At 39.3% G+C, this 24,317-nt stretch overlaps 2 protein-coding genes across 3 annotated transcripts; one reads left to right on the top strand and one right to left on the bottom strand.

The window, feature by feature from the left end:
• Positions 1-333: 333 nt before the first annotated feature.
• On the bottom strand, positions 334-2,206 carry dnajc22 (DnaJ (Hsp40) homolog, subfamily C, member 22). The gene is made up of 4 exons (XM_041800082.1): positions 2,126-2,206; positions 957-1,540; positions 585-877; positions 334-510 (listed from the first exon to the last, which is right to left on the bottom strand). The coding sequence occupies exons 2-4, from the start codon at positions 1,492-1,494 to the stop codon at positions 334-336; spliced, it is 1,008 nt and encodes a 335-aa protein (XP_041656016.1). The 5' UTR covers positions 1,495-1,540; positions 2,126-2,206.
• Positions 2,207-4,072: 1,866 nt separating this feature from the next.
• On the top strand, positions 4,073-24,176 carry lmbr1l (limb development membrane protein 1-like). Of its 2 annotated transcripts, XM_041800000.1 has the most exons (17): positions 4,073-4,288; positions 13,470-13,554; positions 15,255-15,288; positions 15,617-15,756; positions 16,305-16,408; positions 16,506-16,629; positions 16,712-16,780; positions 17,905-17,969; positions 18,280-18,352; positions 18,460-18,546; positions 18,651-18,727; positions 18,831-18,908; positions 18,997-19,070; positions 19,175-19,265; positions 19,369-19,435; positions 21,802-21,963; positions 22,516-24,176. In XM_041800000.1, the coding sequence occupies exons 1-17, from the start codon at positions 4,226-4,228 to the stop codon at positions 22,599-22,601; spliced, it is 1,479 nt and encodes a 492-aa protein (XP_041655934.1). In that variant the 5' UTR covers positions 4,073-4,225; the 3' UTR covers positions 22,602-24,176. The 2 variants fall into 2 exon arrangements, with proteins under 2 accessions (XP_041655934.1, XP_041655935.1); XM_041800001.1 differs by lacking the exons at positions 4,073-4,288; positions 15,617-15,756 and having other exon boundaries at positions 13,476-13,554.
• Positions 24,177-24,317: the final 141 nt, after the last annotated feature.

Below are 24,317 nucleotides of genomic sequence, written 5' to 3'. Positions count from 1 at the left end.
AATTTAAAGCCAGGGTCTTTTAGGTAGTTGTTAGGCGTTTTAAAGCAAGCAAGTATCCATTTATAACGTTGTAAAATTATACTGATGGGCATGTTTGATTATAATACATCTATAGCGCCACAAGGTGGCAGCATATCCCTGCTTGAAACCAACTCTGCTGTAACCAGCCAGACAGCTGTGTGAAAGTGTTAACACAATGCAAGCCTCTGTTCATGCTCTTGATTCATATTTAATAAAAAATAATGACTGAGAAAACACGGCTCCCACTGTTCCCATAGTAACTATGCAAGACAGTCAGTTAAAAAAAAAAAAAAGAAAAAAAATGAAGGGCAGCTATTTGAATCGACGAGGCCTGTGGTGACGAAGAAGGATCTCATAAGCCTCATGGATCCTCACAAACATTGCTTCGGCATCCTTGCTGGGGTTGTGGTCTGGATGCCATTTCTTTGCCAGCTCCCTGTAGCTGCGAGTTATCTCCTCCAGAGAAGCCTCGACTTCTAGAGACAATACCTACAACACAAACACAGATGACTTCACTCCTAGGAAATGCTCTGACATTTTATCCTTTTCATGAGATTGCTTACCTGAAGTGCCTCCTTTTCACTCTCAGTGTACTCTCTGAGTAGTATCTCCAGCACCTTCCGCCAAGCCTCTTCATAGTACCCCCCTCCGGTGATAACACACAATATCCGATATGGCATTAAAAGTATGTACTCCAATGCATTTCTGAGCCAAGGCAGGAACCAGAAAATATCTAGCAGGGCTGCAACACAGTCTGACAGGTAGTACAGGGTGGCTGTTGTGTTGTGGAAAATACAATAACCCAGAGGAGCAGAGAAAGCCAGCCAGGCTAGGCCGAGCCTGTAAAGCCTTGGACCTGGATGAAAGAGATTAGTAAAGTTATTTTGGAAGACTTTAGAGATAAAAAGCACATGTTTTCTATACAAATATCTCACCTAAGTCCTGTATTGTCTCAGGTGTTTGTGGAGGTTTGAACCTGCGATGCTGTGCAGCAGTTATAGTAGCAGCCAGGCTTACAGGGAGAGGTGAAAAGGTGCTGCCGTAGAACAATGGCGAAGTTAGAAGACAAGCTGTCAAAGTCTTTTGGAGATCAGAGGTCTGTTGGCCAACATTAGACACCAGATGCACCCCTGCGCCCACACACAGAGGCAGAACAATGAGATAGAAGAACCTGAGGGAATTCAGGCCTATCAGAGCCACAGTGCCAAAGTAGATCCCAACACACACCTGTCCAATAAACCTAACAGGGCCTACAGATGGAGGTCTCTTCCTTTGTTCTTTGGATGTATCCTGATTGGCCTCTCCAACATAAGCGGGAATACGTAGGACCTCTCTGACCCAGCCAAACCCAAACCCACCCAGGGTCAGCATCCATAACAGAGCATGGCTGTCTCTTCCTAAGTATAAGTGGTGAAGGCCCAAAGGTCCACCTACTGCCCACAAAGCGTAGGCCACCATTATACTTTTTGCCATCCTTGCGGATCAGTCCTTTTAAAGGTTAGTCATCCTTCAAGAGTACCTGAAATGGAGCAAAGGAGGAGCAAAATCTCAGCAAAATAAAAAAACAAACATGTGGTTCCTGCATATTTTTTGTATAATCTAAAGCCAAGTTAATCCAGCTGTGTGTTTTTTTTGAATGTCATTAGTAGTTGAGGACATGTTGATCATCATCAGAGTAATAAAAGGGAAACCTTTTTAATATCATTGTTGATTGATGGTATTCTATCATTTTTACATATTTTATCACATCTCACATTCACTATTTCCTGTGTGCTGGTATCTTTGCCAGGGCACTGAAGGGGATTTTAATCTCCCTGATCCACTCCCTTGGTTAAATAATATATTATATAAGAGGGATTTATCTTTTCTGTCATTTAGTGGTATTGTCTTTTAAGTCATTACATGATACAAAACAAAGTAAGCTGTTACTTTCTGTGTCCATACAATTTTTAGACAACACATGTCAGAGACTGAGGTGGCACTGGTAGTAACCCTTCTCAAAGGACCAAATCCTTAACAAAACCAATTGCTGGTCTTTCAATCTTCTTTGTTTTAAAAATACATCTTAGATCTGGTTTTACATAAAAATAGCTATGTTACTTACTGAGAACATAATTTCAGTCCTTACAACCGATTAATCCTCTCCAATCCTTCCCGTGTTGCAGTGGCTGCATGTTGTTGCAACATTTGGACTTTGGATCATGAAATTATGCTGCAGCGTCAGCGCATCAACATTTAGTCCCCTTGATCATGTGGACTGATAAAATCAGGAAACAGTCTTAAAGGGACATTGGGGATAACACAACTGAGCTTTTATGTCTGGATCCATTTAACAACATGAGAATGAATTATGGATTTTACCATAAACAGACAACCTGAAGAAAGGCACGCATCAGAAATGGCAGACAATACCATTACTGACAATATTACTATGACTAGAATATGGTATCTCTAAATTACCATATAAGCAAAACATCTGATAAAAATAGCAAACTTAGTACCTAGAGAAATGTTACTTATGATCACAGGAAACTGATGCAATCAAGTGTGAGCAGTAACTGATGTCTTTGATGCTCATCAGAGTAAAACACTCCATCTTACAGCCTGTGTTATATGATGATAACAGCCTTTGAGATAGTATTTTGCTATGTAGGTAACTTGACAAGCATTCAGACCCCCTTCATGTTCTTCTTTTCTAATGTTATGTTGCAGCCTTATGCTACAGTCAAAAATATATATTTATCATTCTTTTTAATCTCTAATCAGTACCTCATCATGACAAAGTGAAAACAGAATTTTAGATATTTTTGCAAATTTATTGAAACTAAAAACCTGAAAAATCACATTAACATATGTATTCACGCCCTGTGCAAAAAAAAAAAAAAAAAAAATTCTAGCTCAGGTGCCTCCCATTTCTCTTGATCTTTGCTGGGATGTTCCTACACTATAATTGGAGTGTGTTAAATTAAACTGCTTGGACACGATTTGAAAATGCACACACACCTCTCTACAAAAGGCCTCGCACTGGGCAGAGGCTTCCATGTAGCCACTCTGCCATAGAGCCCAGATTGGTGGAGGGCTGCAGTGATGGTTATTCTTCTGGAACTTTATCCCATCTCCACACAGGATCTGTGGAGCTCACTCAGATCAACCATAAGACCGTCTCCTCTGATTACTCAGTTTCACTGGACAACCAGCTCTCAGAAGAGCCCTGGTTGTGCCCAAAGTTTTTCCATTTGAGAATTAGGAAGGCTGCTGTGCTTTAGGGAACTTTCAGTGCAACTGGAATTTTTTTTTGTAGCCTTCATCAGATCTGTGCCTGGAAAAATCCTGTCTTTGTGCTCTGCAAGCCGTTTCTTTGACCTCATGCTTGGTTTTATGCATAATCAACTGTGAGGTCTTCTGTAGAGAGGTGTAAGGTGTATGCCTTTCCAAATCACGTCCAATTGTTGCTATACTTATGTCAATGTGATATTTGTGTTTTTATTTTTTAATTAATTAGCAAAAATGTCAAAAATTCAGTTTTCACTCTGTCATGATAGGGTACCGAGTGTAGATTGATGAGAATAAAAATGTTTTTTCGGCTGTAACATCAGCCTGCAACTTAATAAAATTGACATAAGTAAATGGGGTCTGAATACTTTCTGAATGCACTGTATTTGTCAAACAATGGTAAAAAAATCTTTCAGTATATGCCACCAATGACCATCTTACTCCTCAGTTTGCAAAAATAAGAAAGTATGAAGTATGTACCAGCACACAAACAGATTTAAATATCAGTTCTATTTTTGTCTGTAGCGATACAAGCCTTTCATAACAGCACAATACAGTGGAATACCTGTCCACGTCATGGTCATTGTAAGTTTTCATTTGCCTCTCTGGTATGTTTAATGTGCACACACCTTTGTACATGAATGACATAGCCAGAACAATGACGCTAACCTATTAATTACAGTGATGATTGACAGCTACCTGTAGAACCCTGCGACTTTCCTTCCCCATATAGTCCCGCCCCCTAGGGGACCCCTCCTTGTTTGTGTTTGATCAAAGCTCAGTGTTGCAGCAGCAGGCTAGCTCAGCCATTTAAATGCAGCCGGGCAGACCACCCTCTCCACTACGGCTTTTCTGAGGAAAATGACTTTTTAGCAGTTTCTCTCTCGTCCCAGCGCTTTTAAGCCTGAGGATACGGGTATGGTTTGGGAGAATGGAAACGGAGGACGTGTCGGTTAGAGAGCAACTTTTCCACAACCGTGTGAGGGAGACCATCGTAAGTAACGCTATTGTAACCGTCGGTTAATATGCATATGAGATCGCCTTTAACAGTGCGCTTAGTTAGCTTACGAGTTAAAGTAAGCTGTTTAGATATACTACGCTGTATTCTGTTTTTTCGTGTCTTGTCGAAGTTTCAGCTTTTGAATTCAAGCTACTTAAGTCATATATTTTAGCAGTGAAAAAGTTAACGATAGCATTGTTTTAAACTGGAGTCTTTTACCAGTGTACTGTGTAGTTTTTAAATGAGCTTGTTCTCGTAAAAGAAGTTAGCTTAAGTTCTGTACAGACGCTAACTGTTATGCGGATGCAGCTGGTCATTAGGCAGAGACACCAAGGAGCTTACTCAGCATCCGTGTTAGACCTCTGTCCAGTCAAAAGCCTCCTCTCAAATATTCCTTTTTTTCCGTTTCGTGAGGTTTCAGTCACACGACTCGCATGCTCCTTCTTTTCAGTTTTAAAACACTTTTAAAGTTGCAGTTTAGTCCTGCTGTTCTTTTGCTCCTGTTACAATTTTGTGTTACATCCCCACCAGTTGAACTTCAGACTTGAAAGAAAGATGAGTTCAGTTACAGCAAGACACGGATCTTGACCTTTACCCCCTAAAAGTACAGGCAGATCCCACTGACAGTTCCCTAGGCTGTATAATAGTAGAGATATTGCTGATACCGTGTACTATAGCGGACAATGGCACACCAGACCACACATGTTTCATGCATACTACAGAGTGAGTCGTTGACTTATCAATTTGTCCTGGTTTTTGCATATCTGTACATAGATAAGGCAAAAACTAAAGCCCAGTCTGTACTTGTACTACAGTGGATGATGTGAAAACTTGTGGGACTGTAGACTAGTTCAGCAGATTTTTTTATGAATGAGGGTATACCATATTGGAATTAATAGCATCTAATATTTTGGTTTTCCAGTTTCAGAGCTCTCCTACTATATGGGGCACTCTGGAAAGGTGTCTCTTTTCCTGCTGTTTCAAATGACAGTAATAATTATGACAAAGTGTAGTGTTTGATATATTTTTGAAACTGATCAGCCCCTTTAACCATAACTAATTTCTCTGTATAATTATAGGCCACAATATTTTAAAATTAAGTGTTATAATTGACTTCATCTGCATCACAGAATATGCATTAAGTTGTAGATATATAGTTGCACATTGAGTCATGAAGATGTTGTTTAGGGTAGTGCTTCTCAACATGGGAGTCAGGACCCCCAGGGGGGGCACAAGGCACTGCGATGTGGTCACAAAATGCCTTCCAAAAACAAAGAATATTTTACAATGATTTCAAATGGTGTATTTGACCTATTTTTTTTTTTAAATATACATCATAAAATCAGTTAAATGTAGAATAAAAACACAATCATTTGGTAAGATTTATGATGAAATCCAAGTAGGCTGATGTTTAAAAAATGTAAAGCTTAAGTCCAAACACAACCATGTACATGGAGTGTTCAACTAGCCTATGCCTCTACCACATGGGTGTACAGTGGGATTCCTCAGTCTTAGGCACCTTTATTTTTGGGGTCACAGGCTGAAAAGTTTAAGAGTTCGGTCTAGAGTGCGTAAACATCAAAACATTCCCATAAATATTTAAGTGCTCTTCTCCTGTCATTGTCCCTTTAACTTTAAGACCTACGGTCAACACTTCCCTCTTAAGTTCCTGGCTGACCACAAGCCTTTAGCTTACCATCTCTCTGTAGAAATCCTCTAATGGTGGTAAGCTGCCCCTGCATCTCTGGTTATTGATATCCTAATGCTAAGCTCATTATTGATCAGCTTGTTATGAATTCAGGGATATGTGTTCAAAGTGTACACAGAGTTATAGTGTTTCTGCAAAGAAACTGATAGATGCAGACTCATAGCACTGTGGATGGACTGGTACTAAAGTTAAAAATGGCAGAGTAAGATAATGTGAAGTTAAAGTAAAAATAAAATGGCTTGTAGTTGTGCTGGGTGGTTAAACCAGTGTCAGCTTCAGTTATGATTTTGGCTTACAGTCACGAAAAGATCAGGATTTATTGATTACTGTGTTGCATGCTGTGTTGTGCTTGTTTGATTGGTTTTGTGGTGTGTGTTAAATTGAGTGCACCCTGCCTTCCTTTACAGCACAGAGTGTGCTCGGCCCCTCCCACCAAAAAAAGCTCTCACTTTAATTCAAGTGAGGAGCAGAGGGAGCCACGGCCATACTCTAGTTAGTTTGAAAAGAAGGACAGTTAAAGGAGCTGACTGAAAAATGCAGCCATAGGTTTAGAAAGACTGTGAAACCACATCAGTTAGATGGAACCAGGCTGGTTTTGAGGGGTCAAACTGGATGCAGATGTTGTACAATCTTTGGGTAATCATGTTTAATATTCTTAATCTCAAATTCAATCAAAATAATCGTGATTATTATTTTTGTTATGATTAAGCAGCTCTAGCATGTAGTGAACAGTTTTCACAAAGTTCTCTGTTAGCACTGTCTAAAGCACCTGTTTGTACAGGATGCAAATGCACAAAAGCTACGACGACATGTGTCATACAGTCAAGGAAAGGCCAGTCAAGGGGTTTCCACATTTGCCATGTCTAAAAGAGAGTAAATCACATTCCTACCACTCATCCTTTAAAGAAGCGTGGATCGAGAGCTATTAGGATATTAATGTTGTGTGAGAGCATTAAAAAAAATTCTCATTGTCTGAGACATAGAATATTAAAATGGTTGTTTGGGGTTTCTTACTTCAGAGAATCACAGGACTTGGCTGGCTGTAAAAATAAAAGTTAAATTTTAAAAATTTTACAGTGTATATATATTTTTTTGTCAAATTCAGAATATAATCGAAGGAAAAAGCATGTAAGCCCAAACTTCAAATATTGGCTAAGCAAAATGACCAGCTAATCACTAAGGACTTGTTTGCAGCCCACATTGTAAATGACGTGGAATAAGAATATTATGCAAGTGTAGCCATTTTATTTCTTTTAGATATTTGCTACAAGGGATGTCATGGCCAATAAAACCCTAAGTACACACCCAGAGCCAACACCCTGTGCCTAGAGGGCTCAGAAGGGATCGATGATCAGTAGAATAAAAGCTCATGATAAATAGAGAAGTGGAACACCCAACACCAGCACGCAGAAGGATAACTACACCTTGGAAATGTTATTTGAGTACAAAGTTTACAAAGACTAAATAGATAAAATGTGTTCAAAAGTGTGTTTATTAGGCAGAGAGATGTTCTGGATCTCAAATTTTATTTTTGCTTTGGATCAAAAGGTTATATAACAGCTATGATGGATCACAATCAAAGCACTTTGTCCATTAAGTCATTCGTTTTCTTCTCTTGAGAACAAAATACCAGATTCACTTTTTAGTTGTAGGGTCTCTGAAATCTTGTATGATTAGGCTGTCAAATATTTGCTCAAACATTCCATTAAAATGATCAAAACTCTTTAAACAACCAGCTGTAGCTCCCCACCTGCTTTTGGATTAAGCTGGCTTTGCCCTTTCAACAATTTTAGTTATTTCTGGCTGTAAAATAAATCTTGCCTAATCTATCCTCTTACTTGTAAACAAAGGGCATCGTGCTTTTGCCTGAACGTGTTTAGTTGGACAGGAGGCGAGGTGCCTCTGAAATGACCCACGCTGAGGGAGGCAGTCCACTTGATATTTTGAGGGGATTTACTGTGCCAGTGCCAACCTCCCCGCTCTTGTGATACAGTACAGGAACCACAAGGTTAGGCAAGATGTGAAAGCATGAGAGCATCATTGTTTTATGCTTGAATCAGCACAAAGATGTTTTGGTTACTCTGTGAATTTTAAACACTCTGAGTGAACTCTTGGCCCTTGGACTTGTTGTTTAATACAAAGATGTCTCTGGGTTACTTTAAACCCTCTTTTCAGTGGCCTGCAATGTGCTGCCAGCTCTCAGCTTTGCCAGTCAGCACGTGTTTACATACGTGTGGACTACATGGTTGTTAATCTGCGACTTGATATATTTAACACCAAATACAGATCCTTTGTTCCCTGCTTTTCTTTTTGTAGCTCTTGCAAAATTAGGCAGAATTATTGAACAGTTTTAAAGACTGAGCTGATTAGTTGTACAGTCCATTATTGTTATGTGAGGCAGCTGCACAATAACATTTCTTTTAGCACATAGAAAGCTGGGTGTAAGAGCAGCAGAGGAATAGATTTGTGACACTTTAATTTACTTCTCCCTTTGAAGATTTTGGGGCTTCGCCTGCAGCTGTAAAACAGTATTTGAAGACATCATGCAACAGGAAAAACCCAGCTTCTTATATCATCAATTGAATGTCAGAATTTGTTTTCAATCTAAAGTGGGTCAGTTTCTTATAGATACTGGAAAAATATGGAAGAGTGGGAGTATGCTTGTACCTCTGCCCTAATTGTTATTGTGCCATATGTCCACTGATCCAACTTAAACTGTCCTTTTGTCATGTGTTCAGACTGAAAGAAACAAGTGCACACTGGGGAACTTTGACCCAGTTTTCTCTTGTTTTGGGAGCCCTTTGTTGTTTAAATGTTCACTCATTGAGCGATTCTAATGTAATCTATCTTCAGTGGAAACCATATGTATAAGGCCATTTCATATCTAGTGCTCTTCTTGATGCCCTAATTTGCATCATAACACTAAATTTGAATCTATGAGTACATTATCACATTACTGTCAATCTCCAAAGAGCCTCTCTCTTTTGTTTATTTCTGTCATTATGTCAGGGACAAATGATGCATTTCCACCAAATGCTCCAATGGGTTCAGTGCAGTTTGGCGTGGTGTGGTACCTTAAAGCCGGATCTTGTGGATGTCTTGTGTCTGTCCAGTCTTACTCACACTGATAGGAACTCTGTGTGTTTTAGAGATCTGCCATGGGTTACAACAGCTACAGGTACATCTCAAAAAATTAGAATATCATGAAAAAGTTCAATAGTTTTTGTCACTCATTTCAGACAGTGAAACCCATATATTATATAGACTCATTACACATAGAGTGAAATATTTCAAGCCTTTATTTCTTCAAATGTTGATGATTATGGCTTACAGATAATGAAAACCCAAAATTCAGTGTCTCAGAAAATTAGAATAATACATAAGATAAATAGAAAAAGAATATTTTAAACAGAAATGTCAGGCTTCTGAAAAGTATGTTCATTTCTATGCACTCAATACTTGGTTGGGCCTCCTTTTGAATGAATTACTGCATCAATGCGGCATGGCATGGAGGCGATCAGCCTGTGGCACTGCTCAGGTGTAATGAAAGCCCAGGTTGCTTTGATAGCAGCCTTTAGGTCATCTGCATTGTTGGGTCTGGTGTCTCTCATCTTCCTCTTGACAATGCCCCATAGATTCTCTATGGGGTTCAGGTCAGGCCAGTTTACTGGCCAGTCAAGCACAGTAACACCATGGTCATTGAACCAGCTTTTGGTACCTTTGGCAGTGTGGGCAGGTGCCAAGTTCTGCTGGAAAATGAAATCAGCATCTCCATAACTCACCCTGTGGCTACCATACTGTAATCAACTTATGGTATGATTTTTACATATTTTACTGTGAGAGACTACTCTTGGAGGGTTTAAAGGTTTGTCAGCAGAAGGAAGCATGAATTGCTCTAAAATTTCCTGGTAGATGGCTGCGTTGACTGTAAGCTTCAGAAATCACAGTGGACCAACACCAGCAGATGCCATGGCAGCCCAAATCATCACTGACTGTGGAAACTTCACACTGGACCTCAAGCAACATGGATTCTTTGCCTCTCCACTCTTCCTCCAGACTCTGGGACCTTGATTTCCAAATGGCATGCAAAATTTAGTTTCATCTGAAAAGAGGACTTCGGACCACTGAGCAACAGTCCAGTTAATTTTCTCCACAGCCAAGGTAAGACACTTCTGATGTTGTCTCTGGTTCAGCAGTGGTTTGACATGAGGAACGCCACATTTGTGGCTAGGATTCGTCTGTGCGTAGCGTCTCCTGATGCGCTGACTCCAGCCTCAGTCCACTTCTTGTGAAGCTCCCCCAAATTCTTCAATGGATTTTGCTTGAAAACCCTCTCAAGGCTGCAGTTCTCCCTTATGCTGGTGTGCCTTTTCCTACCACACTTTTTCCTTCCACTCAACTTTCTATGAATATTCTTGGATACAGCACTCTGTGAACAACCAGCTTCTTTAGCAGTGACCTTTTGTGGCTTACCCTCCTTGTAGAGAGTGTCAATGACTGTTTTCTGGACATAAGTCAAGTCTGAAGTCTTCATGTTGATTATGTAGTCTACTGACCCAGACTGAGAGACCATTTAAAGGCTCAGGAAACCTTTGCAGGTGTTTGGAGTTAATTAGCTAATTAGGGTGTGACACCATGACTTTCCAATATTGAACTTTTTCAAAATATTCTAATTTTCTGAGACACTGAATTTTGGGTTTTCATTACCTGTAAGCCATAATCATCAACATTTGAAGAAATAGAGTGAAATATTTCAAGCCTTTTTGTGTAATGAGTCTATATAATATATGGGTTTCACTTTCTGCAATGAGTGACAAAAATATTGAACTTTTTATGATATTCTGATTTTTGAGATGCACCTGTATACATAAGTTCAGATATAGCCTAGTTTGAACGTTAGTTAAAACTTAAGACAGAATTTACACACTTAACTTTTAAGGTGTTGCATCAACTGAGACCTAGAAGGTGTTAATTATTCTGAAAAATATGGTTTTCCTTGTGACAGCTTTGAGAGACTTAACCTTTGGGGGTTTGAGGGATTGCTGCCAACAGTATGTTATCCATTCTCAGTTACATTTTTGTTCACCATGAGTGAAGATCATTTCCACTGTCCAACAATAAAGTATCTCATTGTACTGATGATTTAACAACTTACTCTCTTTCTTGTTATTTTATCCTAGCCCTAGGTTTAGGGTGTAGGCTTTCATTATCACCTTTCAAAATGCATAGTCATATTTTGAATATCCTCTTGGCGCTGTTGGAGGATTAATGTCAGGTATCAGAGGTTATTTTTAGCCATTGGTTTGTCCAGATACAATAAGACATGAGAGGCAGCACTGCTTTTAAAAGGCTTTTTACTGATTGGTCAAAATGAAGTGAAATGTGGACGTTAGGCTCTACTAGTTAAGATAAACCTTACATCTCTGTGGTGCTACCAAACAATGACAACTTAACATAAGACAAGACATAATTTGTGCATAGCTTGTGCAACTGGCTGCTAATCATTTGTCTCAGCTCAGTAATAACAGGTGGTCTTTCTGCTCCTAAACAGCTCTTTGTTTGGTACCATTTTAGCTTTTTTAAGCTGGCTCTAAACTAGTTTCTGTCATTTAAAACAGCCAATAAAGGATACATCACTACTTGCTCATCCCTTGTTGTCTTGAATGGACTTTCATTTCAATCTGATCAGTGCCCCAGAGGGGTTATTTTCTAAATGGTATAACACCATTTCCTTAAAAGAATATGTTAATGAGAAAATGAGGGTGAACAGCTGTTCAGTGTAGTATCAAACATTGCATATTTTGTGTTTGTTGATTGTTACTGCTGTCCCATGAGAAGTAAATATTCCTTTGACCAATCAGCAGACTGCAGAGTGAGTAGTTCTTTCTTAAGGGTCAGATAGGTATGCTAAATACAACATCCTGACAGCCTTCTGAATTTCCTCTTAGCTGTCATGCAGAAAAATTTCATCATTCTGTGTGTTCTAGCAACATAATTCTTGCCGTCAGTTCTACACTTGCATAACCAGCTTTCATCCACAGGGGACAAATGTTGATAACTTTGATAACCCTGAGGTTTTATATCATGGAGGTGTATCAACTCGCATGTCTCAAATATAAACTGAATTCCTGTCATTCTAAGCTATACTTTGATCACCGATGCTTGCATTGGTTCCAGCATGTTATAGGTGTGCAACAGTAACATACCAGTGGTTCATTTAAATCTGAGGGTAGCTAACAAAGATCCATGTGGTTATGTCGTGACAGCCTCTTGAATATCTTGTTTTTATTTTGCTTCAAAAGAACTGGGTCACTGTCTCTGCCTAAAACCTACTTTACTTTACACACTGAGTGTTTCTCCTTTCTAACCAGTGCTCCTGCTCTCTCACATGGCTGATTTTGCATTGTTTAGCCAGAGCAAATGAGAGTGGTATGCCCATCCTGCAGAGACTTTTTTTGACAAAAACAAGCCATTTGATTTTTTTTTCATTCTAGTAATTGTGATGATTGTTTTGGTACATTTCTCTGTCTAGCTTCTGTCTGTGTAACAGTTATGTTTAAAACCATTTTGAGTTCATAGCACCTCCTTTTAGATGTCTGTGAGAGAATTTTGTGCAGTGTTGAAAGTTTTCTTCATGTTTTCCATCCAAAACCACAAGTCCAGCCTTCAGATTGCCTTTGTTTGCTGTAGTGTCACTTTGTTTTCTCCTGGCAGGTCTACGCAGTTGAGTCATTTTGTATCTGTGCATTCATTTGTGTTTGTGACTTCATGACTTAACAAAGCAAAATAACCTGGGCTCACTTCACAGATTATTTTCTATCTTAAGAGTGATATGTGGAGAGCCTTGCCAGACAACAGATTGCTGAGTGAATATAGGTTTAGCCTAAATTTGTCAGAAGGTTTGGTATGATGTCAGATAATGATCTTTGCACGCAGTATGGGGGATGTCACTGGTATTAAACCTCTTTTAGTACCCTTAATCCTTCCTAGTTTATCGCTGTCCCCCATTTTGCTCTTTGTTGAATAAATTGATGATCTTTAGACTCCATCTGTTCCTCTTGGCCTTTGCAATATGGTGAATATTTTTGGTTGTTAACATTTGTATCAATATATTTTTTCATTTTTTAATATTTTTTTTCAATGTAAACTGATATAGTCTATTAAAATGTAGCATATGCTGAGCATTTCCCCCTTTTTTTTTTACCTGATTTTTTTGTGTGTTTGCCTGACACACACCCCCTCCCACCCCCCCTTTTTTTGTCAGACCTGTTTGACTATACTGAATAAGAGATATGAGCCAACCTAAATAACATGTTGCCTAGCAGCAGATTTAACCACAGTAATACAATTTCCTTTCTACACTTGGCTACTAAAGCAAGTAAATGTAACCCACTCTCTTTCAGCTCTGTTCTCAATCTATGCAAAGTGAAAAAGACAAACACAAGTTCTCTGTTCCTCTTTCTGCAGATCTGTGTACTCCTGTTTACATGCCTCTACATGGTGTCCTACCTCATACTTACCCACTTCAAGAAGGCTGCAGAGTTTGTCACAGGTGAGTTTTGAAGCCATAACTGCACTGCACAAAGACTCCTTTGTGGACGAGAGTAAAGTGACAGGCAAATGGAGAATTGCCAGGAGGTGAATTCATGGTGTTGACAAGCAAATAGATAGCATACATTTTAAGGGGGAGGGAAAAGGGGGGCAACATCCCATCTTATTTTAGGATTACTTTAAATATAAGAAAGCTAGATGACGCACAGTTGAGCAATAAAACAAATATTGTCCACTTTATTCTCCTTCCTTTTGAAATATAGCATTTTAAACATCTTTATGTTCGTAATAGAATCAAAGGCATTTGTGGTTGCAAACATGTAGACTTAAACTAGGTTTTACAAAGTGCTAAGATTGCAGTTTTCCACCTGAGGCCTTTAACCTTGGCTGTAAGAGTCCAGAGGTGCATAAGGTGGGTTATGTAACATGTATCCACCTCTTCAAGCAGCGTCCCTGTGGATGAGGATGGTGGAGGGGCAGTCAAGAATGTTGTTACAAGACAAACAGACGTGTACTTTTGACTTGTGGCTTGAGGGCCCCTCCGTTTACAGCAAAACAAGTCAGAGGAGATCTTTTTTCCCCAAGCATGCACCGTATAAGCCACACTGTTATTCTGACTTCATTTGTAAGTCTTAGTTTCTTGTAGATTTGAGGAAGGTGTTTTTAATTACAGCGACCCTAATGTGATTGTGTGCACAATGTGTATTCTGATGTTACAACTAAAACATAAATCAAGTTTAGTTAAAAGTTTATAGTTCTGCAGTTTGACTCACTTAACTGTTACATAATGAATCCAATAACTTTACATTATTGAAAACAGATGTCCGATGTCCAACCAGCACAGTCTCTCTGCTCTGTTTGGAACGTGCAGGACAGCTGTTTCTTTCCTTTTTTTGTTTATTTTCCTCTTTTAAAGAGGTTGAAACCTGCTTTGCATTACCTCTCTGTTATCAATGTTGTCTGTGCATCAACAACAGCAGAGCGGTTTTGCCCTGTAGCTAAATGACGATTGTGCAATGTTTTCATAGAGTTGTTTTTGAGTCTAAGGAGCCAAAAACTAGTTTCTGATCCTCAGGCTTCATTATTTAACAAGTTTAACAGAATTTGCACTGGAAGAGGCAACATTTTCATGCACAGGGATGTACATTAGAGCAGCTCATGCAGTGTAGTTTGAGAAAAATGTAGCATGTTGCTCTGTAGGTTTATGAACAGACTTGTTTTTGGGGGGATTTACAGAATGTTTGGGGCGTAGAGAACACAGAAATATCCCTTAGGTATTCTTAACAATCCACTCCTTTTTTACTCACATGCCATTCTAGTTTTACTCGGGTCTTGGTCTTGCTTGAACAAAATGTTCCAACACCCCACACACACACACACACACACACACACACACACACTACATCACTCCACTTCCCACTATGAGGCCAGTAAAACTTTTTTCTCGTCTTCTCTTCTGACAGGTTTTCCATACGGGGAGTTTCTATATGTATACAGTACACACATCAAGCTTTTATTTTTCTTATGACAACACAGACGCGTTAAATATTTACATTTCAACACTTGACCTGTTTGCACTAGATCTCAGTTGTACAAAATAAGTTGATCAGTTTGTGGCAACTTACCTCTGTTACATCATAGATGTGAGAAAATCCAATTTTTAGGACTGTAAACCCATCTTCTTTTTATGCTTTCTTTCAGATGATACAGAGGATGCCACTGTCAACAAAATTGCGTAAGTTAAAACCTGTAATGATTGACTGACCCATAGGAATCTGTGTTCATTCACTCACTGTGATTAGTGTCAGTGTGGAGCATATACCTTTGTCGATGTGACATGTGTTGCACCCTGAAACCATTCAACTGTGGATTTATTGCCCTGTCTTGTTTGCACCTGTTTTTGCCTTATTTGCTTGTTGGTTGGGTTGAGGGCATGCTGGTGTCACTGCGCCCTTTGTCCCTACACGCTGGCACTATTACCTTATCTTTCCTTCCAGGCTGTTCTGTTAGGCTGAGACACACAACTTTAAGTATGACTTCACTGTTTTTTTTTTCTCTCCCAGGCTGTGGTTGTGCACGTTCACCCTGTCTGTGGCAGTGTGTGCTGTGCTCCTTCTCCCCATTTCCATTTTGTCCAATGAGGTGCTGCTCACCTTCCCACAGAGCTACTACATGCAGTGGCTCAATGGATCTCTTATCCACGGTACTTTTTTTCTCAATCTACAGTACCAAAATAGTAGATAACTGTCGAACAGCCAGAGGGGCTTTCCTGGCTGTAACTAGCCCCGATTTAATGAGGATCACTGGTTATAACCTCCACATCAATACACAGCATGCATGTTTCCAAACAGATCACTATTATAGATGCAGCTGCTGTGACCTTGCCCCATGTTTTGAGACATGGTTCAGCAATGTTTACCACCTGCTGTGTTTACCTCAGTTTACCCGTACAACTTTGACTTAATAACAGGGCTTTTTATTTAGCATTTCCAGTTTAATTGATCCTACATGTTAAGAGATCAATAGTTATCACCGCTGAAGGTAAACATGTCCTATCGAGAATTAAAGCTTTACAAGTGTGTTTTTGTTGGGCACATTCTTTTTTATATTTTGTCAAGTCTTGCTCCAGCACAAGGCACAACCACACCTCACAGTGGCTGACTGTGGTACTGTCAAAATGCTTTGCTGCAAATCTTATGGATGTTTTAGGTTGAAAAATAACCTTTGCCATATCTCTTTCTTTCTTTTCAGGATTGTGGAACCTAGTCTTCCTTTTTTCAAATTTGTCCTTGGTCTTCCTCATGCCCTTTGCATACTTCTTTACAGAGTCAGAGGGGTTTGCAGGGTCCAAAAAGGTATCATCCATCACTAGCAGAGCATTTAAACCGCAAAGCATTTAATATGTTGATGGGATGTGTGAACAAACCTGGGTATGTCTTTTTTTTTGTGTAGGGGGTTATGGCACGTGTTTATGAAGCAGTTGTGCTGCTCTTGCTGCTGGCACTGCTTGTGCTGGGCATTGTGTGGGTTGCATCAGCCCTCCTCCATGACAACATAGCCAGGAAAAGCCTCTATGGTGAGTCACGTGCATAATACTGGTATTTCTCAATGAATAATTGTGTCCACTTTTTGAACTTAAACTTTCCTTTGAATTTCAGACCTGTGGGAGTACTACCTTCCCTACCTGTACTCAGGCATCTCTCTGTTTGGAGTGTTGCTGCTGTTGTGTAAGTACTGATTGGAGTGATAGGTAACATGGGATTTCATGTAGGAAAAAAGCATGGGTTCGTCTGTGTTGAAATACATATTACAGGGCTTTGCGATAGTCTTATAGCACCATTCCTGAGGTGTGCGCATAGAGCAGTTGCTGTGTCACCTTTGAATGACATCACAAGACCAAGTTAATCGCTGCAACTAAGAGGATATGAAGATGCAGACCAGTGATCATCAACTTGCAGCCCATCTGGCCCCCAAAAGACTATTTTGTTCTGTAAACCTATGGTTTTTAGGGCATCTTTTGTCTTTATATCCCTGTAGCTATTGAATCAGCCCCAAAAACAGTCAATATTATAACAGTTTTATCAGACATGACTTATGTTTGGCCCATTATTCAGCCATTATTTGTAACTAGAATGCATGATAAACACATATTTATCAGTCCTGGTTAAATCAGCAGGTTTTTTGTATTAACCCACCATTCAGGCCCTTGGAGTGTGCAGTTTTCCTTGCCTGAGATTCAAAAGAAAAGACTACTCATGCACATTTTGCTCACCATTTAAGAAACAGCATAGTGATGGACATCATGACAACCCCAGAAATATGGAGCTCAAATATCTCAATCTCTTCCTTGTCGCTGACTGCAGTATAGATGGTTTAGGCTGATCTGATTGTTAATGCTGAAAAATCAAAGGAAATACAAATGCTAATAAAATAATATGTTAAAAAGTCAAAACTGCTGAATTTAGTTTGTTTGGAAGTCTGGCCCTCACAGCATCTGCTTAAACAAAATCTGACCCATGCACACATGTAATGATGACCCCTGATGTAAACACTACATCTGACCTACATCCATAAACTTGAATAATTTATTTATTTATTTTTTGCCAAGACCGAACTCAAGGAAGCCTGGGCTTACAGATACACCATCAAAAGCGAACAAGACCAGAACTTAACCAGCTTGTGTCTCCTTATGAAAACCAGTTCCTTTTTTCTACTGTCTCTTTTCTTTAACTCAGGCTTAAGGTTAGGAATTGTTTGTGTGACAGCATGTCTCAATAGAAAAAACATCAGCAACTTTTTATTTGCACAAATGAAACTTGCATAACACCACCTCTGCATTTTTTTTTCTCAGTGTGCACCCCGTTTGGCTTGTCCCGAATGTTCAGTGTAACTGGCAGCCTATTGGTCAAACCCAGGGTGAGTGACATAAACAGCACACTTCCATCTTCACAAAAAGTTGCCTTTACATTAACAATACAAACTTAGCACAAAAAGTAAGGAAATTTGTGTTTGGTAGATAATTTCTTTGTTGTAACAATGCTTCTTGGCAATAAATCTTATACTGTTGGAAAGCCTGTTTCTTACCCTATTAAATGGGGCCACATTTGTAAGCAACATGCATTAGTGGGATGAGCAGCAGAGCTGAGTATGTGGGTTGTGACCATGAAAAATTTGCCAAATCTTCAAAGTTAAAACTGACTTCTCTCTTTTGTTTTTTTTCTTCTAGCTGCTGGAAGATGTGGATGACACTTTAAACTGCACAACATTTGAGGAAGATGCTCTCTCTAGGAAACTGAACTGTAAATGCAGCACCATGAACACCCTCTGTTTTCATTTTCTGAATATTATTACTTTAAAGGTGATACATTCACTTTCTGTTTCAAGAATGTGTTTTTATTTTATACAGGTGGCAGTACATCATGCTGGATGAAGCTAAATTTGGAGTCAATGAAAAGAGAGTACCAAGCGGTCCAGAGCAAGCGCATTGCCCTTGGTAAGATTGCCTGAGCAGATCTCTCTCTGGTCTACTTGTCTTATAATGATAACATTGTCATGTTCAGCTACACATTCATTTTTATGTTCTTTTATTGCTGACAGAAATGCGGCGGAAAGCGTCCCCTTGGCAGAGAAACTTGGGCTTTCCACTGGCCATGCTTGTGCTCCTTGGACTGACGGTACAGGCTCATTTATTGATACTCTTAACAGGCTGTATTTGCTCCTTTTATTAACACAGGTGGTTGTTTAATCCCTTTGTAATGACTCTGTTTATCACTGTAGGTGATGTGTGTGCTGATGGTCTGCTTTAATGTGTTAGAGCTGCTCCTTGATGAGACAGCCATGCCCAGAGGGATGGAGGTGAGAATTTAGACAAAACAGTTGTATAGTTGGGCATTGTATTTTTGCCATTTGTGTATTCTGATGTTTGTTGTTGTTTGTGTTGTAGGACCCTCACCTGGGTATGGCCTCCTTCTCAATGTTTGGCTCTCTGGGTGCTGCAGTTCAAGTCGTTCTCATCCTGTATCCTTTAATCACACATACACTGTTGTTAGGAATGTTTCAAGCTCATAGTTTATTGGTCATGTCCATTTGTCATGCTGTGTTTTCCTTATAAAGGTTTTCAGCTACCTGATGGTGTCCTCAGTGGTGGGATTCTACAGTTCTCCTCTCTTTACTAGCCTCCTGCCCCGTGCTCAGGACACCAACCTCACACAGGTGGATGACAGCTATCTTTTACATGAATCTCATCTCACAGTGGGATACAATCAGTGGTGACGTTGATACTTTAAAGTAACCAGTTAATGTCTGTTTGTTTCAGATGATTGCAAACTGTGTTTCACTTCTCATTCTGAGCTCAGCACTGCCCGTCTTTTCACGCACACTTGGTAAGAATACAGCAGGATTAACAAATACAGCATTTTTGAAAACTAGAGATTTGTTTGTCAAACTTTAAATCTTGGATGTAATTCAGTGGTGTACTCAGGATGGTTAATGGGAGGGGCCAAAAATAAAAAATTGGCACCTGCTGTATGTGGTTTGTTTTTAAGTGATAAACTGACTCCACTTCTGTAATAAAACAGTTCAGGACTGATCAAGTATGTAACCATTTATTTTACAAAAATACAAAACAGAGGATGTCAGTTACAGTTAAGTCTGTACCAAGAAACTTTATTGCATCTTCTCTTTTTGTGTCTGTAAAAAGTAGTCACCCCTGTGGATATCTTACCATTTTGATGATTTTATTTTTGACCAAAAAAAAAAAAAAAAAAAAAAAAAAAAAAACCTCTTTAGTGTCAAGTGTATAAATATTTCCTCAAAGTAATGCCAGTTAAACCAAAAAAAAGGTATGGTAAAATAAGTGATTGTATAAGTGTTTACCCTCATTAAAGTGACTGACCTAATAGAACAGATACACAGTCTCACAATAAGTAAAATGGGGATCACCTGAGTGCAGGGAATGTGTCTCAAGTAATTGAAGTAAAAAGACACCTGTGTCTGGAAGGTCCAGTCACTGGTTAATTGGTATTTCTTGCTACCATTGCACCATGAAGGCAAAAGAACACTACAAACAATTCAGATAAAAGGTTCTGAAAATTATAAGTCGGGCATCGCACTGAAAAAATCCAAAGCACTGAACATCCCCTGGAGTTTAGTTAAATCCATCAGCAAGTAATGAAAGAGTATGGGACATGTGTAAAGAAGTAGAAGTTGGAGGCCAACAAGACACCTATGACTACTCTAAAGGAGTTAGCAAGCTTCAGCAGCTGAGGTGGGAGAGACTCTGAATACCACAACTGTTGCCCAGGTTTTTCACAACTCAAAACTTTGAGAGTGGCAAAAAGAAAGCCACGGTTTACAAAAACTCCTCAATCTGAAATCTTGACTAGAGTTCACCAAAAGGCATGTGGGAGATTCCATGGTCAAGTCAAGCAGAAGAAAGTTAGGTGGTCATATGAGACCAAAATGGTGCTTTATGGCCATCAGACAAGGCTATGTTCGGCAGACACCAAGCACTGCACATCAGCACAAACACACCATCCCCACTGTGAAGCATAGTGGTGGCAACATCATGCTGTGGGAATGCTTCTCAGGTAAAATCAATGTAGCAAAATATAGGAAGATCCTGGAGGACAATCTTATTTAGTCTGCAAGAGAACAGCTTAAGAGAAGATTTATTTTCTTCAAGACAATGAGCCGAAGCCAACAGCAAAAGCTGCACAGAAATGGTTTAAAGACAACAAGCTAAATGTTGTCTTATAAATAGAGAATTTGTGGCTGAACTTTAAAAGGGTTGTTCATGCCTGACCCCTGTGCAGCCTGACAGAGCCTGAGCAGTTTTGCAAAGAAGAATGGAGTAAAATTGCCATGTCCACATGTGCAAGCCTAATTGAGATCTATCCACACAGACTCAGTGCTGTGATTGCAGCCAAAGGGAAATCTATTAAATACTGACTTGAAAGAGTTGAATATTTATGCAGTCACTTATTTGACCTTATATGCTTTTATTTAATTTTATTCAATTGGTAAGAATCAGGTTTTATATTGACATTAAAGGGGATTTTTTTCTTTTTCTTTTTGTTAAAAGAAGCCAAATTAAATCGACCATGATTGATTTATAAAATCAATAAATTGGTAAAACATCCAAGGGGGTGAATTCTTTATAAGGGCATTTTATGCCACAGTGGCACTTTATCATTCAATAGACTGATCTATTGATGTAGTTAACACTCCAAACTAATTTGTGGTACATTTCTCATTTCTAAAAACTGTATCATTACATATTTATATGTCTTGAATGTGTTTTATTAAGGAAATTTCAGGATGCGTACAAAAAATCTTGATATATCGCTTTACTGTTGTTGTATGGGGTTTTTCCTTATTGTAATACAATAATAAAAAAGTTTCTTCCAGCTGCATTACAGATACTGGATCAAGACTGTTTGATGACTCTATAGAATAGATTAAAAAGATTAAATCTGGAAAAGTTGTCCAACATATCAAGTGCATTGATCTAGTGGATGATTATATACTTAGCAATTGGCTTTTAGTTTATCAGTTAGTAATTTGGAGTCATTTAGCATCCTGTATGTAATATCAGGAGTTGCTGGCTCAACATTTAATTTGCAGTTTTAGTAACAGCCACAAGAGGGCATAAATATGCCAAGAATTGTGTTGCTTAGTCTGTGGCCTTGCTTCAGTTTTTCATTCATGTTGTAAAAACTTTATTTGTCCATCTGTTCCTTTGTGTCAGGAATCACCCGCTTTGATCTGCTGGGAGATTTTGGCCGCTATAACTGGCTCGGGAACTTCTACATTGTCTTCCTATACAACATGCTGTTTGCTGGCCTCACCTCAGCCTCCCTCATTAAGACGGTCACCTGGGCTGTTCAGAGAGAGCTCATCCGTGCCTTTGGTCAGTCTGCTTTTGATTTTCTATTTTTAATGTAGGTTCTCTATATATATTTGTGTGTATTTGTGTTATGCAGAAATTACAACTCTCTGGCAGCCGTGTCATATGTTTTCCCACCTTTGGCCCCATTTCCCTGTGGGCTGGTCTCTCTTCCTCAGATAGAAAGAATACAATTATTTCAGGAAAGCGTAAAGGGGACAAGAGGAGAGTCAGTTCTCCTTGGGGACCTTCAGGCACACCGCCCAAGACCCCTTGGAGCACACACGCCCTCTATCCCTCCACCCAACACAAACAACAGCTCACAGCATGGACACGCCAACTGACACACCAACACACATGCACATGCACGCAATCCCCTTCCTCACAGCACAGATAGCATCTCTGCACCAAGCAGCTCTCTACACTTTCCCATTGCCTCACTGTTGACTTTTGCTCTGTGATTAATAGACTTTTTATTTCATCTGAAACCACTATTTTCTTAGCTTTGCAGGTTTGGTGCTCCACCTTCTGATTGTGCCTGATGTTATGGTCTTTTTTTTCTTTTTCTTTTTCCAGGTCTCCACAGACTGCCTTTAACTGTTTCCCGCTCCACCGTCCCCTTCAGACTCCTCCTGGCCAGTGGACTGTCTAAAATCCAGTGACTTTCTGCTTTGCCACTGCCTGTCTTATCCTTGAGAATCTGAGCCACTTCAAATGTGCACCTTTTGGATTAAAGGCATTTGTAATGAATTCCCTTTGCCAGTTTATACATTGGTCAGCCCTGTGACAAGAGACTGGGGCTAAGTGACAGATCTGTGGAAGCTCTAATTGAAGCTGTGACTGATATGTCAGGATCCACTCGTATGACTTTATATAACTACAAGGACAAGTGCTGGTACATGTTTTTTAGCTGAGTCATGGTTAAGACTGGAACAAGGGAAAAGGGATCTTTCAGTCCTGCCTTGTGGACAGTAATGGGCAATGCCCCTCCTAAAAACATGATGAAAAGAGGATCCAGTGGATGGCCGATGTTCTGTCAACATGTGGAAAGTCAGCAGTGTTCTTTTGAAATATTACTTTGTAACTGTGACATAATTTCCTCTTCCTGCTCCAGGTTGGTTGAGTGCTCTCCCTTTCTTCCCCACGCTTTTCCTCTCTTCAGTTGTAACACTATTTTAAGATTGGGAATCTCACTTCCATGTGGTCCAGTCTGCTCCAGTTTTTTGTTCATTAATGAGAGGAAGTTGTGGGGAAAAAAAGGACACAGAGTAGCCTGTTTGTCCGAGGATCTGCAGGTTACATACTGAATGTGAGTGAGGTTATAATGTCGGAATTAAGAGCATTTTCTGTGGTGATTTCTTATTGAACAGGGTTTTTATTTTTGTAGATGTCAGTAAATTTGAGTGAGGATTACTCATTTGATTTACAAAATTAGAGCTTTACTCTTTGTCTTATGCATGACTTTTGAATGCCATGTGACAATCAGAGGAACTTTTGCCTTTGACCAATCAAACTGTGAATTATTAAGATTTTGTTTGGGAAAGTGCAATATTTTATAAGCGACATTCCACGTTTTAACTTTACCAAAAGTAATTTCAATGTGTTTTTATGCTTTCTGTTAATTTTTGTGAGTATTTTTTAATCGTAGTCCTGTATGTTGTCTCTAGACAAATGTTTAGTTGTGACACTAATTTTTTAAATAAGCAAATGTGACAATCAAATCTCACAATCCTTTCTGATGTCGATTTTTCTGCTTTGATAACTTAAATTCTATTACATTTGTCAGCTGTATCTCGTGTTGGTGACCCTTTGTCACTGTTTGCCTCACCTGCTGTATCAGCAGGTTATTAGCAGTTGGTTTGACCAGCAGGGGACAGTGTCTCTTAAACCCAACACCAGCCTCTGTGTTGTGTTAGTCCGTCTTTGGTTAGTCATTATTTTATGTATTACATGGAGCACTCTGAGGTTTACCCATTTCACTTTTTCTGGGAATTTTCTTTTGTTTTTGGGGAAGACACATTTTTATAATGTACAGTTTGTGTCATTATTTATGTGCTTGTTGGGATATCTGCTTCACATGTGACATCTTGAAAATGTTGAATGTGATACAGTTGAGTTTTAAAAATTTTAAGAATGTTTTCAAAGCTAGAAAATGTCATTGTTTACCTTCGACATGCTCTGAATGGAGTTTTTAACATCATCATTAACAGAAAGCAATAAAAGTGGTGTGTTTTTAAGTGGGTTGTGTTCTTTTTGATACACATGAAGGTGACTTTTACTGTAACACTCCTCTTTGATGCTCTGTTAAATTTTATGAACTTTGTCTACATTGTGACTGATTGAATGTGGACTGTAGTGGGTGTGTAGGGCTGCTTCGG

Source organism: Cheilinus undulatus, linkage group 11, assembly GCF_018320785.1.
Source record: "Cheilinus undulatus linkage group 11, ASM1832078v1, whole genome shotgun sequence".
NCBI classification, from domain to species: Eukaryota; Metazoa; Chordata; class Actinopteri; order Labriformes; family Labridae; genus Cheilinus; species Cheilinus undulatus.
This window is presented reverse-complemented; position numbering and strand designations above follow the sequence as displayed.